The following is an 18931-nucleotide window of genomic DNA, read 5'->3' as shown; positions in this document are numbered from 1 at the left end:
AGAAACAAACACTTGAAATAGATCACTCTGTAATGACTCTGTATAATATATGAGTTTCACTTTTTGTATTGAAGAACTGAAATAAATTAACTTTTTGATGATATTCTAATTTTGTGAGAAACACCTGTATATAGTGATGTTCAGAATAATATTTTGAGATGTAGGACATCTAGGTCAGTGATCAGGTTTCTCTGAGGAGTTGAGAGTAAGGATGATCCTGTTCATTATGTACATTAGTCAGATTTAAATCAATAGCGATGATGGTGAAAGACATGTCTGGGGTCTACATTTTGTGTTCAAGGAACCTCTGGATCCTTGGTCATTCTTTTCCCTTCTCAATATCATTGGAGATCTTTTTTTACTTTGATTGCCTTCCGTTTATTCATCCTTCACCATTCATCGTCCATTAGTTCTCATTCCTAGTTGTGTTCTTATCTATCCATTGCTGTTTAGGGGGTCACCACCTGTATATAGATGTCACTGACTTTCTCACACCTGTAGTATCTATAGTTGAGTTGTTTTCAATTGTTCCTTTAAATCGGCTGTTTGTCACCAGCTCTCAAACGGCCACCCCTCATCAGTCCAACATTGGTCTCTTCACACCATTCTCAACTGTTCATCCCCACTTGGCATCAGTTCATCAAGTGTTACATCACTGACAGATACTACCTGGATCATTCCAACATTTTTTTTAACTGTGGATACCAACCATATTAACCATCCATCTACTTCTTGTACCATGCTAACCTGTTCTTCTACTTCTTATTTAGTGGCCTTTGGCTCAATCTCGAGCCATGGCAACTTGATGGATGAACGCTCTGTAGCAAGACTGATCTTGTGCAAGCCTAGATAGGTCCACCTGGGTCCTCTCTACCATTATCTTGAGAGTCTTCAAGCCGTAGGGTTGCTGGTCTTCCTCTTTGCCTTGTTCCTTCTATTCTTCAGACCATAATGCGCTCTTTGTATGATGAGTCCAAAGTAGGCATGTCGTAGCTTGGTGATTCTTGAATCGAGTGACATGTCTGGCTTGATTTATTCCAATATTGATTTGTTTGATTTTCATGCCATCCATGGTATTGATAACCTCCTTCTCCAGCACCACATTTCAAAGGTGTCGATCCTTCTTCTGTTTAATTTCTTTATCGTTCAGGTTTCACATTCGTATGTTACCACAGAAAAGACAAAACTATGTACTATTTCTTTGTTACCAGTGAAATGTTCCTTGATTTGAAGACCTTGTCCAGTGACTTCATTGTTGATTTGCCCATAGCGATTCTCCTATTGACTTCCGGTGTCATCGTGGCATCTTGAGTGATTATCGATCCAAGCAAGTTGAAGCCCTTTACAACCTCCAGTTCATCACCGTCCATCTCCAATGTATCCCAGTTGTAGCTGGCAGTAGTCAATATATTTGTCTTCTTTGTGTTGATTAGCAGTCTTCAATCAGTAGTCATATCAGTCTAACATTGTGGATAGCCTTTTCATAGGCTCCAACATTTACATGTTCAGCTTTTGGTCACATTCTTGTCAAACTACTAAAGGCAAATGACTCCTCAAATGACAGTCCTCGTATGTCAGTCCTTCGATTTCCGATCACTAATTTCTCAACAAGCACCACTTATATCATTTCATCTATTGCTGATTACTAATTCCTTAACTGGTACCACTGAGAAATTTGAGGTGGCCTTTTCATTGGCTCATAAATGTACCTTTTCAACTTTTGGCACCATACTTATTTTTCAATTTATCAAAAGTAAGTTAGGGCTAAATTGGCAGCACTTATATCAGTACACCTAGAGTAGATTCTTGTTTTCTCAATTTGGCAGCAGTTATATCAGTCTATATACTATCGACCATTGATTCTTCATGTGGCAGCAGTTATATCAGTCTATCTATTACCGATTATTGATTCCTAAGTTGGCACCAATGATATCAATCTATTGACGAACATGCGCCAATAAGACCTGAAAATGTATATCTGCTCCATTATTGCCAACCTTAAGATGGTCATAGACAAAAAATCCACAAGAATTATTATTACAAACTTCAGGTGGATCGTCCAAGTAGTTTTTTGACTGTTTGTTGGAGACTGAAAGTTGCTCTTCAGTTTGTCCATCAATTGTGAAAACGATCAGATGAACTTTAGCTTGTAATTGACTTTTTGAGTCATGTAGTGCATCGTTGGCAAAGAATCATGGTCAGTCCAGCCTGACATTTGTTTGGCTTCTAGTCTACAGTAAATTTGTACACATCTCTCTGAGGTCTGTGGTTAGATGAATGGAATCCTTAAGCCCATACAGTCTTTATGGCCACGCAATCTCTACTTACTTTTATTATGTGTTTCAGCTCCTTACTGGATGACATTTTGCTTTGAGTTGAGGCTGGGCACCATGACCAATCCAGTCTCATATGTGTTTGGCTATATAATTGGTCTTTGGTAACTTGGTAGACAAACTCTATTCTACCTCAAAAATCCATCCAAATTTGTCTTTATGCTAGTTTGTTCCTTTAAGGACCCCGTAAGTCGGTGTTTTCACATATTCCGCTTGTCATTCTGTTTTATGAGTCCTGAATGTAGAATGAAATCAAATCAGACAAGGAGCGGTGTACTTCGTGTAAGACCAGTGTATGTATGTCTATTTCTTTTATTTTCCTGTGGCTTCACTCAAGGCTGAATGTGTTACTAATCACTTATGTATTGTATAACTCTCTACGGGTGACTCACGACGGGTCACAGTGAAGACGCGGATGCGCTCCACTATGTCGACTAAACCGCATTCACGTGGTCACATCTGTGCAGCATGTCCTTTTAATATAAGTGATTCTGTAGAACATCCAGATACCGGAGCTCAGTGCAATTAGCGGCATGCACAAGACTGATGTGTCAGCTCTTTCCAGATTGTCATCATGGTTTGTATTCTTTGTTCTCACCAAACCACTGATGTATCCAACAAAGATCTGCCATCATCATTCCTTTTTAATTTTTTCAATTCATAATGGAAGCCTGAAATCTCCAAATTCCCCCACCCCTAAACTTAAAATTAAAGGAAAATTCCACCTATATCACTGTTTTTCGTTTTATACAAGGGCTGTGACGACCTCTAAGATATACAGGTTGGTTGTCAGCAGTAATAGATGAATAGCTGGCATTATAGTATAACATTTGTCGATTTCATGTCTGATCACTATGCCATTGAATTATATCAGTGATGTCAGCAACATGGGGCGGTGCTGACAACCTCTCACACAAGATATACAGGCTGGTTGTCAGAAGTAATAGAGGAATAGATGGTTACACCATAGTGTAAGATGAGATATATATTTTATGACTTTCTTTTTGGGGTAGTAATGGTAGTGGTGGGAGGATGAAATAAAAATAATAGTTTCCCACACGTGTGGAGATTAAGTGATGGCCACAGCAGAGCTCTTTCTTTCCCCACAGAGATCTGTTCTCTGGGCCTCCGCATTTATCTCCAGGCCCCTTTCCTCCAATTTGTAATTAATAATTTCTTTTTAATTGCGTCTGTATGGAGATTGCAGTACATTGTTGTGTGATTTAATAGAACAGCTTGGCTTCCCGAACACATATCGGAACAAAACATTTTTTTCATTCTTCATATAGAATTTTGTAACAATGTGAGAAGTGGAAGACCTCGAATCAACCGTGGTATCCCGCTCCGAGAAGGACAGAATATTTGCTCTGATAAATCATCTTTACCTTGCTTCTTGGCAGGGTGAGGGGCTTGGAAAAAAGCCAGAGTATCTTCATCGACTCAAAAAGGTGCAGTGACCCTAATATCAAGGACTAAAGTGCCCGTTTGGGGTTGTCAAAATCGCATTCACCTATGCTCCTATCTTCTAAACAAGAAGTCTATGAACAAGAGGGTGACATTACAGGAAGAGTTCATATCTGCTCATCCTACTGATGACTCCTAAGTAGGGTCTATTCGAGTGATATGTTCTAAGAATGGCCTGTCCTGGAGAGGCCTCCCAAGAAGGATCCATTCTGGTGATGTCTCCTAAAAAGCATCCATGTTGATGATATCTTTTATGAATGGCCAGTCCTCGTGATGTCGCCTAAAAATGTCTCATTCTAGTGAAGGCTGGTCTTGCTGATGTCTCCTAAGAAATTCCAGTGCTTGTGATGTCTTCAAAGTAAGATCCATAGTGGTATTGTCTCCTAAGAAAGTCTGCCCTGTTCATGTCTCCTAAGAATGGCCTGTCAAGTTATATAGCCTAAGAAGAGTCCAAACTGGTGGTGTCTTCTAAGAACCCTCTTGGTAATGCCTTCTAAGTCTGTCCCATCTTGGTGATGTCTAAAAAGAAGGCCTATCATAGTAATGTCCCTATCTTGGAAATTTATACTAAGAAGGACCTGTTCTGATGTTATCTACTAGGAATAGCAGGCCATCTTGGTGATGCCTTCTAAGACTATCCTGCCCTTGGGTTATCTCCTAAGAAGAGTCCATCCTTGAGAAAATGCTTAGAAGGGCACTTTCTGTTGATGTCAACCAAGACTGGCTAAACTCAGGACCAAAAACTTCAGCCATACTGGCAATCATCTCCAGGATTGTTTTAAGTCCTTCCCCTGCTCCTGTCCTACAAATGGCTCAAATGCCCACCATTTACGTGTGATTAAACCCTACCCCTTTTGGGTTAGGGCATGCCCGAATTTGCCAAGATTTTTTCTGAAAAATCAGGAAATACCCACAAACTCAGGCTGTTGGAAACCATCCATTGGCATACATTTATGGCTGTTATAGTCTGGTAATTGAGGCCTCTGTATCCAGAATCTCCAGGAAGGAGTTTACATGCAGCAGCCCAATATAGTATTATGCAGGAGGTGAACAAGATGCAGTACCACACACAACCTGTTTACAGGTGTGGCGCTGGTTCTTGAAGAAAGCAGCCATGTTTTCTAAATCATAGACAACCCCGTTAATGGCTGTTTATTAGTGTTTTATCACACTTCATACTCTAGTCACATCCAAAGCTGCATAAAAAAATATGAGCTTCTTGGAATTCATAAACATTGTACTGACGGCCACATCAACAATCTCAAGGTTACAAGTCCATATCCAGAGATAATGATGTTCCTTTGTCCACGGTCCGCAACATAATCAAGAAGTTTACAACCCATGGCACTGTTGCTAATCTCCCAGGATGTGGACGGCAGAGAAAAATTGATGAAAGATTACAAGGCAGGACAGTCCATATGGTGCATAAGCAGCCCCAATCAAGTTCCAAAGAAATTCAAGCTGTCCTGCAGGCTCAGGGTGCATCAGTGTCAGCACGAACTATTCGTCGACATTTGAATGACATGAAACGCTATGGTAGGACACCCAGGAGGACCCCAATGCTGACACAGAGACATAAAAAGGCTGTACTGCAGTTTGCCAAAATGTACGTGAGTAAGCCAAAATCCTTCTGGGAAAGCGTTTTGGGGACAGATAGAGCTTTTTGGTACTGTTTACCAAAAACAAAATGAGGCCTACAAAGGAAAGAACTCAGTACCTACAGTCAAATATGGTGGAGGTTCAAAGATGTTTTGGGGTTGTTTTGCTGCCTCTGGCATTGAGTGCCTTGAGGGTGTGCAAGGCATAATGGAATCTGAAAATTACCAAAGGCTTTTGGGTCACAATGTAGTGCCCAGTGTTAGAAAGCTGGGTTTGCGTCCTAGGTCATGGGTCTTCCAGCAGGACAATGACCCCAAACATACTTCAAGAAACACTCAGCAATTGATTGGAATAAAAGCATTGAAGAGTTCTGACATGGCAGCAATGAGTTTGGATCTAAATCCCATTGAACACCTGTGGAGAGATCTTAAAATTGCTGTTGGGAGAAGGCGTCTTCACATATGAGAGACCTGGAGCAGTTTGCAAAATAAGAGTGGTCCAGGATTCCAGTTGAAAGGTGTAAGAAGCTTGTTGATGATTATAGGAAGCGATTGATTGCAATTATTTATTCCAAAGAGTGTGCAACCACATATAAGATTGAGGGTGCGAACAATTTTTACCGGCCCATTTTGGGGGTTTTGTGTGAAATTATGTCCAATTTGCCGTTTGCCTCAGTTTTTTTTAGTTGTTCCAATACACACAGAGGAAATAAACACGTGTATAGCAAAATATGTGTGATTGCAATAATTTTCTGGGAGAAATACCATATTTCATTTTCTGGAACAATTTCAAGGGTGCCAACACTTTCGGCCATGACTGTATATAACGGTATAATACTGACAGCATGTTGTAAGGTAGTCACATTGCAGATGAGTAGATATGATAGGATTTATGCCAGTGGTGTATATTAGCTAGGTGTCCTGGGGTATTGGTTTGATAGAGGGCAGCAGTTGGGACTGGGTTTTCACATTTATTACTGTGACAGGTCGGCTGACATCTGAATAATAACACATGCTCATGTGGCACGGCACATACAAGTGGCAGGAAGAGGATAATGAGATATGTGAGAATAACCAATATGGCTGCCATTATAGCTTCTATTGAGATTAGCGCCCTACTTTTTCTTGTTCCTGATATGCAATACTAACTCCTGTATATGCTGAACACTTCCCTCACATTTTCATTTTCTCTTACAGGACTCAATGTTTTCTCTGGCCCTGAAATGCCTTATAAGTTTATCATCCATCATTCTGCTGGGACTGATCATTGCTTATCACGCTCGCGAGGTGCAGGTAGGTGACCCTGTTATATTTCTACAGCTCCTGTCCTGCTATTACCACCACAATCCCCTCATTGTAGTGGTCCTATAACCAGAGACGTCCTTACACTGTACCTTCTATTGGTGTCGGCTTCCACGTGATGCATTGTCATACAATGTACAAATGACCATACCATATTGTACCTATGTAAAAGCGCTCTGCATAATAGAGGCTGCATTACAGTGCCATGATTCCTGTATCTACATTACAATCCCTGCCCTTCACCGCCTGTAATCTACACACCTCACAGCTTGTAACTGTCCTCTAATCCCTACCCCTAACTGTCTGTAACTCTCTTCTAATCCCCACCCTTCATAGCTTGTAACTGTTTTTTAATCCCCCTCAGTTTGTAACTGTCCTCTAATCCCTATCCCTAACTGCCTGTAACTCTCTTCTAATCCCCACCCCTCATAGCTTGTAACTGTCCTCTAATCCCTACCTCTAACTGCCTGTAACTCTCTTCTAATCCCCACCCCTCATAGTTTGTAACTGTCCTCTAATTCCCACCCCTCATGACTTGAAACTATCCTCTAATTCCCACTTCTCACTGCCTGTAACACTCCTCTAATCCCCACCCCTCATGGATTGTAAATGTCCTCTAATCCCCACCCCTTACTTCCTGTAACTCTCCTCTAATCCCATCTCTCATAGCTTGTAAATATGCTCTAATTCCCACGTTTTACTGCCTGTACCTGTCCTCTAATCCCCATGCCTCATATCTTGTAATCCTCTAACCTCTGTTCATCAATGCCTTTATCTGGCCTCTACTACCTGTAATGCCTATAATACCCACCCCTCACCGCCTGTAACTGCACTGTATTCCTTGCAGCTCATGCCCATAACAGTCTTTTAATCCCTGTCCCTCATTGTTTTTTACTGTTCTGTAATCCCTGCTCCTAATTGCCTGTAACGATTCTCTAATCCCCACTCCTCACCACTGGTAACTATTATCTTTCCAAATTCACCTGTAACTGTGCTCTAATCCCTGCCTCTCACTACCCACAACTGTCCTCTAATTCCTGTACGTCACTGTCCTCCAATCCATGACCTTCATGGAATGTATCTGTCCTATAATCACCACCTCTGCCTTCCTGGACCACCACCTGTAAGTGTACTGTAATCCCCGGCCCTCACGGCCTGGACCTATCCCGGACTCTCACTTCCTGTAATTGTATTCTAATCCCTGCCCCTTACTGTCTGTACAAATCCTATAATCTTTGTCACTCACCATCTGTACTTTACCTCTCATCCCTACCCTTCACTACTGGCATCTGTCCTCTAATTCCCACTCTTCACTGCCTGTACTATACTATTTTTCATGTATTTTACCACCTGCACGTGTCCCATAATCAAGTAGATCAATTCTATAGCTCTTGCTCATCACAATCTCTGCATGTCCAACTGTACCAACTGTACTTGCCCTATAATCCTTGTCCCTCAATGCCTGTACTAATCCTATAATCCTTGTTCTTCACCATCTGAACTAGTCCTATAACCCTTGTTCCTCACTGCCTGTACTTATTCTATAATCTCTGTCTCTCACCAACTATCCTTGTTTTATAAACTGATCAGGTATCAGTCACATACTTCTTGTCTTTTACCGGCTGTACTTGTCGTATAATCCTTGTCACTCATTGCCTGTAGTAGTTCTTTATTCCTTGATCCTTACCACCTGTACTAGTCCTATAATCCTTGTTCCTGCCCTTTTTTTTATAATCCCATGTATCAAACCTGTAATCTTGCCCCTTACACTTGTATCCTATAATTCCTGGCATTAATATTAATTTATATAATAAATCCTGACCCTATCCAACTCCATTGTAATATGTCTGTCCCTGGTCTCCTGTGCTTGTCTTATAATGCCTGTATTGTACTAAAATCCCTGGTTACCTCCATGTCCTGATTGTATTAAATATACCCATAAATCTGCACCATGACGCCCCTACTTTATATTTAGGTGGTTTGTTGTCTTCTCTTTGGCTTTGTTAGCACCAAGTCATTGCTCAAAGCTATCAATAAACCTATATTCTGGATGTGAACTCAATGTGGCCCCTGTAACTGGCCCAGAATATGTGCCCGCAACCATAGCAGGCCTTGGATTCCAGGCTTTGAAGAATTTCTGTATGAATATTTTGACTTTTTCCGTCCATAATGTGACCAGCTGAGATGCCCCCTCCGTTGCGGCACCACGACCTCGGCATTTTGTGTCCTCTATGCATGGGCAGGTGTGGGTCACGTGGCATCCGAACACGTAGAGGGAGAGTATGAATAATCACACACAGCTGTGCACTGGGTTATATATAGAAAAACATTGTTTGTCATGTCTATCTGCTGCCAACCTGCTATTTCACTCCTACTAGGCCCATCCTCTCCTTTATGTGCGGAGGGGAAGCCAGCTGGTAAAAACCTCTTCTTGTATATAGTGTTATAAAGCATGATGGTATCATCTGAGTATCTTCTGAATATAATGATATGAACCATGCTGATATAACCTGGGTATCTCTTGTATATAATTATATACAGTATGTACAGCTGGTATAACCTGGGCATCTCCTGTATATACCGTAATTATATACGTACAGCTTGAATAACCTGGGCATCTCTTGTATATAATTATATATTGTGACAAAGTCACTGACAGAGTGATGGACGGGAGATATGTTTCACTGAGGCTATAAGCCTCAGTGATGTGAAACCAGGAAGTCTTCTCCAGCATGTTCGGTGCTGAGAGGGTTAAACCGCCATTTTTAAAAGCGCTGGTTTTGTGTGAATGGCCAATGTGCGGATGGGAGGTTGTTCTCCACATCTCTACCCCAGGGTGTGGTCTGGGCTATCAATAGCCGGCCTTTTGACTCAGGTGGGGTCAGTATCTGGAGAGTCTTGCTCCAGAAAGGAGCTTGCATGTGTTGTGCTGAACCGCGTGTTTTGCTCAACCCTGTGTGGCTGGACCCCTGCAGGTACAAGGACTATGCTGGACATTTTCTTTTGATTTGCTATTATACCAGAAGGGCCGTGTTTATTTTTTTATGAACTCTATATTGGTTTGTGCCGTTCAATAAACCAACAAGAAATTTAAAGAGACAGTGTTCCGTGTTTACCTCCGTGTGCAGCCGAGTGAGCCGATCTATCACAACATGTGCAGCTGGTGTAAACTGGACATCTCCTGTATATAATAATATATGTACAGCTTGAATAATGGGGACATCTCCTATATGTGATTTATATATGTACAGCTGGAATAACCTGGACATCTCCTATATGTAATTATATATGTACAGCTGGTATAACCTGGTCATCTCCTATATGTAATTATATATGTACAGCTGGAATAACCTGGACATCTCCTATATGTAATTATATATGTACAGCTGGAATAAACTGGACATCTCCTATATGTAATTATATATGTACAGCTGGTATAACCTTGGCATCGCTTGTATATAATTATATATGTATAGCCAGGGGCATACATAGAAATCATGGGGCCCCATCGTAGAAGTTCTATATAACATAATGGGTCCCATAGTCCTCCATTTAGTATACGGCACCCCATAATCCTCCATATAGTATAATGCACTCCCCATAGTCCTCCATACAGTATAATGCACTCCCCATAGTCCTTCATATAGTATAATGCACTCCCCATAGTCCTCCATCTCCATATAGTATAATGTGATCCCCATAGTCCTCCATATAGTATACTGCACTCACCATAGTCCTCCATATAGTATAATGCACTCCCCATAATATTCCATATAGTATAATGCACTCCCCATAGTCCTCCTTACAGTATAATGCACCCCCCATAGTCCTCCATCTCCATATAGTATAATGTGCTCCCCATAGTCCTCCAAATAGTATACTGCACTCCCCATAGTCCTCCATATAGTATAATGCCCTCCCTATAGTCCTCCATATAGTATAACACACCCCATAGTCCTCAATATACTATAATGCACTCCCTATAGTGCTCCATATAGTATAATGCATTCCCCATAGTCCTCCATACAGTATAATGCACTTCCCATAGTCCTCCATCTCCATATAGTATAATGTGCTCCCCATAGTTCTTTATATAGTATACTTCACTCCCCATAGTCCTCCATATAGTATAATGCACTCCCTATAGTCCTCCATATAGTATAAAGCACCCCATAGTCCTCACTATACTATAATGCACTTCCTATAGTCCTCCATGTAGTATAATGCACTCCCCATAGTCCTCCATACAGTATAATGCACTCCCCATAGTCCTCCATATAATGTAAAGAACTCCCCATTTTCCATACAGCATAATGTACTCCCCATGGTCCTCCATCTCCATACAGTATAATGTGGGCCCCATAGTCCTCCATATAGTATAATACATTCCCCATAGTCCTCCATGTAGTATAATGCTTCCCATAGTTCTCCATATAGTATACTGCACTCCCCATAGTCTTTCATATAGTATAATACACTCCTCATAGTCCTCCATGTAGTATAAAGAACTCCCCATAGTCCATACAGCATAATGCACTCCCAATAGTCCTCCATCTCCATATAGTATAATGCGCTCCCCATAGTCCTCCATACAGTATACTGCACTCCTTATAATCCACCATATAGTATAATGCACTCGCCATAGTCCTTCATATAGTATAATGCACTCCCCATTGTTCTCCATATAGTATAATGCACTCGCCATAGTCCTCCATACAGTGTAATGCCCTCCACATAGTCCTCCATACAGTATAATGCACTATACAGTCTTCCATATAGTATACTGCACTCCCCATAGGCCTCCATACAGTATAATGCACTCCTCTTAGTCCTCCATACAGTATAATGCACTCCTCATAGTCCTCCATAGTCCATACAGTATAATGCACTCCCCATAGTCCTCTATACAGTATAATGCACTCCCCATAGTCCTTCATACAGTATAATGTACTCCCCATAGTCCTCCATACAGTATAATGCACTTCCCATAGTCCTCCATAGTCCATACAGTATAATGCACTCCCCATAGTCCATACAGTATAATGCACTCCATAGTCATCCAAATTGTATACTGCACCACCATAGTCCTCCCTACAGTATAATACTCCCCATAGTCCTCCATGCAGTATAATGCACTCCCCATAGTCCTCCATACAGTATAATGCACTCCCCATAGTCCTCCATACAGAATAATGCACTCCCCATAGTCCTCCATAGTCCATACCGGATAAAGCACTCCATAGTCCTCCATATTGTATACTGCACCCCCATAGTCCTCCCTACAGTATAATACACTCCCCACAGTCCTCCATACAGTTTAATGCACTCCATAGTATTCCATGTAGTATACTACAATCCCCATAGTCTTCCATACAGTATAATGCACTCTCCATAGTCCATACAGTATAATGCACTCACCATAGTTCTCCATACAGTATAATGCACGCTACATAGTCGTCTATATAGTATTATGGCCACTACAATGAACACGCTGATTAAAAAAAAATACAATACTTACCTTTCCTCCTTGTTCCCCTGCTGCTCCGGTCTCTGCAGTGAGTGCTCTGAATCGCCCGCACAACTCAGGGCAGCTGAATAACCTTGGTATCTCTTATATATAGTGATATGGAGCATGATTGTATATATCTAGTATATAATTATATATGTACAGCTGCCATAACCTGGGCATCTTCTGGAATAGTTATGGATCTTCAGAAAAAGCCACATTGGAGGTGGTTATGAAGTGTAATATACGAAAAGTTAGATGCTCTCAACTCATATCTACAGGCAAGGCATAGATTAGACAATTTTCCTCATCTGAGATGATTAAGATGGGAACATGACATTTAGCAATAAGTTTTAGTACACTGAGAACTGGCAGACATCACCCCTGTAAATAAATAAGCCCATAATGAGCTCCCATGGTACATGTAAGCAGGTAGGAGGCTCAAGCAGGTAGGGGGCTCAGATCACGCTCTAGGGATCTCTGGGGTCTGATGAATGAGTCAGGACATTCAGGTATGAGACTTGGTTAGGAGAAATCTCATCTATCTATAAACAAGCTGTAGAGCAGAGTTGGAAGAAGATGGTTCGGAACCAGGAATATTCTGTCTCTGTCTGAGCCTTCGATATTACCAGTGAGCGAAGAACAGGAAGTAGGTCCAGACCCCAGGCTTATAATATTAGTATAATATAATCAGTCAGTATGGCGGTGTATGATAGTACATAACAGGACATTGGATAATTCAATCAGTGATGTCACCGCTGATCTCTGATGATGGATAGGCGGCATTCTCAGTGATGTCACCACTGATCTCTAGTGATAGATAGGCGGCATTCTCAGTGATGTCACCGCTGATCTCTGGTGATGGATAGGCGGCATTCTCAGTGATGTCACCGCTGATCTCTAGTGATGGATAGGAGGCATTCTCAGTGATGTCACTGCTGATCTCTAGTGATGGATAGGCGGCATTCTCAGTGATGTCACCGCTGATCTCTAGTGATGGATAGGCGGCATTCTCAGTGATGTCACCGCTGATCTCTAGTGATGGATAGGCGGCATTCTCAGTGATGTCACCGCTGATCTCTAGTGATGGATAGGCAGCATTCTCAGTGATGTCACCACTGATCAATAGTAATTAATAGGCGGCATTCTCAGTGATGTCATCGCTGATCTCTGGTGATGGATAGGCGGCATTCTCAGTGATGTCACCACTGATCAATAGTAATTAATAGGCGGCATTCTCAGTGATGTCACCACTGATCTCTGGTGATGGATAGGCGGCATTCTCAGTGATGTCACCGCTGATCTCTGGTGATGGATAGGCGGCATTCTCAGTGATGTCACCGCTGATCTCTGGTGATGGATAGGCGGCATTCTCAGTGATGTCACCGCTGATCTCTGGTGATGGATAGGCGGCATTCTCAGTGATGTCACCACTGATCTCTGGTGATGGATAGGCGGCATTCTCAGTGATGTCACCGCTGATCTCTAGTGATGGATAGGCGGCATTCTCAGTGATGTCACCGCTGATCTCTGGTGATGGATAGGCGGCATTCTCAGTGATGTCACCGCTGATCTCTAGTGATGGATAGGCAGCATTCTCAGTGATGTCACCGCTGATCTCTGGTGATGGATAGGCGGCATTCTCAGTGATGTCATCGCTGATCTCTGGTGATGGATAGGAGGCATTCTCAGTGATGTCACCGCTGATCTCTAGTGATGGATAGGCGGCATTCTCGGTGATGTCACCACTGATCAATAGTAATTAATAGGCGGCATTCTCAGTGATGTCACCACTGATCTCTGGTGATGGATAGGCGGCATTCTCAGTGATGTCACCACTGATCTCTGGTGATGGATAGGCGGCATTCTCAGTGATGTCACCGCTGATCTCTGGTGATGGATAGGCGGCATTCTCAGTGATGTCACCGCTGATCTCTGGTGATGGATAGGCGGCATTCTCAGTGATGTCACCGCTGATCTCTGGTGATGGATAGGCGGCATTCTCAGTGATGTCACCGCTGATCTCTGGTGATGGATAGGCGGCATTCTCAGTGATGTCACCGCTGATCTCTAGTGATGGATAGGCGGCATTCTCAGTGATGTCACCGCTGATCTCTGGTGATGGATAGGCGGCATTCTCAGTGATGTCACCGCTGATCTCTAGTGATGGATAGGCGGCATTCTCAGTGATGTCACCGCTGATCTCTTGTGATGGATAGGCGGCATTCTCAGTGATGTCACCGCTGATCTCTAGTGATGGATAGGTGGCATTCTCAGTGATGTCACCGCTGATCTCTGGTGATGGATAGGCGGCATTCTCAGTGATGTCACCGCTGATCAATAGTGATTAATAGGCGGCATTCTCAGTTATGGATAGGCAACATTTTCTTTCGGAGTTGGTCTTTAATGTTCATGAACTACATGGTTGAAGATTTCCTCTGTGTTATCCTGACATACAAGGACTGAGTAGCTCTTTCACAAAACACTGGGCAGGATTATCTACAGAAAAGTGTTAAATTCTTCTTGTTATCTTGAGTCCATAAAACTTCATAAATGTGCCTTTCTCTTTGATTCGAACGTTTCCAGCTGTTCCAGTATCAATCACATTTGCAGGCGAGAGGTGTTTGCAAATCTGTTCTTTTTCATTTTTACAAAACAGAGCAGGCGTAGGTCCCCGCCGCACCGCGCTCGCCCACGATCGTGCACAATGCCGTCGTTATATAAAAGGATTTTGAACAAATACCTCCGTCTAATTCTAGTATTAGATTGTTCTAAAACAGCTTTGAGTATAAAGCAGGCCTGCCGAGATCACACTCCTGTAGATGTATGGCTAGGGCGCAGGATTTCCTACCCTACACCGGCCCCCACTGTATAATACAGTGTAGGTGTGCGCATTAAAAATGGCAAATTATCCACTTGATGAACCAATGGAAGAGGCTCTCCTCCATGTCACTGCGCGCCACTTCAGCATGAGTTCTGCGGATTTTGGAGAGCTCGGCTTCCTGTTGAGATCTATCTGCAAGATGAGTGTGCTCTGCTGTACAGGGATGATGACTTCCAGGAGATGCCAGCAAGATCAATCTCCTTCTGCAGATTAGTGACATCCCCAGATGACAAATGCATTGTATCCATTTGCAAAGTGTCAGCAAAACTATTAGTGATACTTTAAGGGCAAATGCAACATATCTGAACCATAGAGCAGAATGTCAGAACTTCAAATGTCACAAATACAATAGCACTTATATATTCCTGGTGGAGACCCACCTTTATGCTCTAGAGTTCTGTAACATGCTCGGATTTCTATATATCTGGAAAACTGTAGTGTCTTGTTTTTTTTATCATTTTACCTGTGTGTTCTTCCCTATGCTCCTGGCTATACCATAAAACCACTCTCTGGATATTAGACACAACTCCAAGCTGAAATAGACAACAGATAATTGTATCTTTGGCGGTCACCGACACTGTGCGACAGCAGAAAAGTGAGTGGATAAGAGGCCCAGCAGGACACGTTAAATTAAAAGTTACAGGCCAATAAAATGAGGTTACAGCGAAACAACGGCACCGAGGAATCTTCTGTCTTCACTAGTAAAACATATTATTTACACAGGCTGTAAAGTGCCAAAAAATTACCATAAGGAGAGCACAATTCTTGTAATGATTCATCTACTATAAAAATCATGTAACAAAATATATATATATCTTTATTGTAAGGTGGCTGTTGGACACTTAGTGGTTGGGAGATAAACTTGGAGTAATGCTTTAGTACATTTAGGACTAAAAGGGGTTAATTGGCCATGACAGATTGATTGTGAGCAGCTGATGAGTTGGGAGAGACGGCTGCTCACCATATCTCCACTCCTTTGTGTGGTTCACTTTGTAAAATGAGACCTGTTTGTCTCACACATGTCTGTGTGTATGGAGGTGTGCAGATCTCCTGGATTGAGTGCCTTTGCTAAAGAACTAAGAAGCTGGACTCTAGGCCAGGTGGGCTAACCAGCACTATTGTATGAACTTGTTACTTTATATTTCACTTTGTAGCAGATAAAATCCTGTATTTAAGTTTCCTGTGATGGGGTTTATGAGAACTGAAATAAACCAGCCGGACTTTAAATAGAAACGGTTCCAGTGATACCTCAGATCGCTCACAAGTTAGTAGCATTGTTACAATATATATATTGTTGGCAGTGGATTATGTACTGTCCAGTTATTCAACAGTGAATTTCGTATTTTTTGGGAGGAAAATGGGGGTGTGTCTTATGGTCCGAACATAACTTACCGGTGGTGCAGTGGTGGTGGAGCGGGATCGCAGGGCCCTCCGTTCCCTCCATCAGGAAGCCGGTGGTGGCAGCAGAAGAAGAGGTGAGGCGGGCCGTTATCTGATGGGGCCCGGGACCTGGCCGGGTACCAGGGCCAGTGTCTGGCTGTGAGGCAGAGCTGCACGAGCGGCTGGCCGCGGACATCTTCCGGAACTGTGATCTACAGAAAAATGGCCGCCGGAGTCAGCGCATGCGTTCTGCCACGCCGGCGGCCATTTTCCTGTAGATCACAGCTTCAGGAAGATGGCTGCCGGCACAAACAGCCGCTCACACCGCTCTGCCACGCCGCTCACAGCAAGACACCGGCCCCCAGCGCCAGGCCCCCAGCGCCAGGCCCTCCAGTGCCAGGCCCCCAGGCATCAGGCCCCCAGCCCCAGATCCCCAGGCCCCAGCCAACAGCCAGACACTGGCCCCCGGCCAGGCACCGGCCCCGCAGCATCTCACCTCTTCTGCTGCCACCGACGGGTTCCTGAGGGAGGGAACGAAGGGCCCTGCAATCCTGCTTTATCACGACCGCAACTCTCCGTTGGTGGAGCACTGGCTTCATGTATCCAGGGTCTGCAGCATTCCTCCGCTTCTTGAAGGACCCTGCCTCCTGTGACCCCCGCTCCACCGCCCCCCTCAGGTAAGATACCTATTCAGACTATAAGACGGACCCCCATCTTATAAAAAATATTTTTTTTCCTATTTTCCACCCCAAAATTTGGGGTCCGTCTTATTGTCCGGTGCATCTTATAGTCTGAAAAATATGGTATATATTTATTCAGGAACAAAGATAACACAGCTTACAACTGGTATTTCGTATAGCTTTGGATCTTTGCATTTGTCTGTCGGCCTGCAAAATGAAAGTAAAATGTGACCAGTTGCACAAACTCTGAACAGGAACTTCTTGTTTTTTGTTTTTTAACAATATATTGTTGGCAACATAACACTATTGCTGGAGATAGATTCATTCACTATTAAACAGTAGTAAATAGTAGTTGATGTAATATATACAATAATAAGCATTATTCCAACATATGCAGCAGGGGCGGACACAGACTGTAGTGGGCCCCTGTGCAAGAAATTTTTGGGGGCCCCCCCGCCCTTCATAAGGCAACAAAGTTATGTAAACATAACCCCCCCCATGTGCATCTCTCACCCCCCCCATGTGCAGCTCACCCCCCGTGCATCTCTCATCCCCCTCCGTGCATCTCTCACCCCCCTCCGTGCATCTCTCATCCCCCCCGTGCATCTCTCATCCCCCCGTGCATCTCTCACCCCCCCCGTGCATCTCTCACCCCCCTCCGTGCATCTCTCATCCCCCCCGTGCATCTCTCATCCCCTCCGTGCATCTCTCATCCCCCTCCGTGCATCTCTCATCCCCCTCCGTGCATCTCTCATCCCCCTCCGTGCATCTCTCATCCCCCTCCGTGCATCTCTCATCCCCCCCGTGCATCTCTCATCCCCCTTCGTGCATCTCTCATCCCCCTCCGTGCATCTCTCATCCCCCCCGTGCATCTCTCATCCCCCCCGTGCATCTCTCATCCACCCTCCGTGCATCTCTCATCCCCCCCGTGCATCTCTCATCCCCCCGTGCATCTCTCACCCCCCCCGTGCATCTCTCATCCCCCCGTGCATCTCTCATCCCCCCCGTGCATCTCTCATCCACCCCCCGTGCATCTCTCATCCCCCCCGTGCATCTCTCATCCACCCCCCGTGCATCTCTCATCCCCTCCGTGCATCTCTCATCCCCCCCGTGCATCTCTCATCCCCTCCGTGCATCTCTCATCCACCCCCCGTGCATCTCTCATCCACCCCCCGTGCATCTCTCATCCACCCCCCGTGCATCTCTCATCCCCCCCATGTGCATCTCTCATCCCCCCCGTGCATCTCTCATCCCCCCCGTGCATCTCTCATCCCCCCCGTGCATCTCTCATCCCCCCCGTGCATCTCTCATCCCCCCCGTGCATCTCTCATCTCTCCCCTCCCCCATGTGCATCTCTCATCTCTCCCCTCCCCCCCATGTGCATCTCTCCCCTCCCCCCCATGTGCATCTCTCCCCTCCCCCCCATGTGCATCTCTCATCTCTCCCCTCCCCCCATGTGCATCTCTCATCTCTCCCCTCCCCCATGTGCATCTCTCATTTCTCCCCCCCCCCATGTGCATCTCTCATCTCTCCTCTCCCCCCCATGTGCATCTCTCATCTCTCCCCTCCCCCCCATGTGGATCTCTCATCTCTCCCCTCCCCCATGTGCATCTCTCATCTCTCCCCTGCCCCATGTGCATCTCTCATCTCTCCCCTCCCCCCACTCCTAGTTAATTGTATTTAAAAAAAAATAAAACTTGTTATACTTACCCCCATGCGATCCCTGCAGAATCCTGGCGCTCGTCCAAATCGCTGACACCAGGTTCTCCTGCCTTCCGGTCATG

At 44.1% G+C, this 18931-nt stretch overlaps 1 protein-coding gene across 1 annotated transcript in view; it reads left to right on the top strand.

Annotated features, from left to right (window-relative positions):
• KCNN3 (potassium calcium-activated channel subfamily N member 3) overlaps positions 1-18931 on the top strand; it is a 154583-nt gene that overhangs the window by 16479 nt on the left and 119173 nt on the right. The window contains exon 3 of the mRNA XM_073639236.1: positions 6593-6688. Within this exon, the coding sequence (XP_073495337.1) occupies positions 6593-6688 (96 nt within the window). The remainder of the gene's footprint in view (positions 1-6592; positions 6689-18931) is intronic.

This window comes from Phyllobates terribilis, unplaced genomic scaffold (assembly GCF_046119375.1).
Source record: "Phyllobates terribilis strain yellow unplaced genomic scaffold, ASM4611937v1 Scaffold_7__3_contigs__length_470593459, whole genome shotgun sequence".
In the NCBI taxonomy this organism is placed as follows: domain Eukaryota; kingdom Metazoa; phylum Chordata; class Amphibia; order Anura; family Dendrobatidae; genus Phyllobates; species Phyllobates terribilis.
The sequence above is the reverse complement of the archived record's forward strand: the minus strand, read 5'-3'. Positions and strand labels throughout refer to the sequence as shown.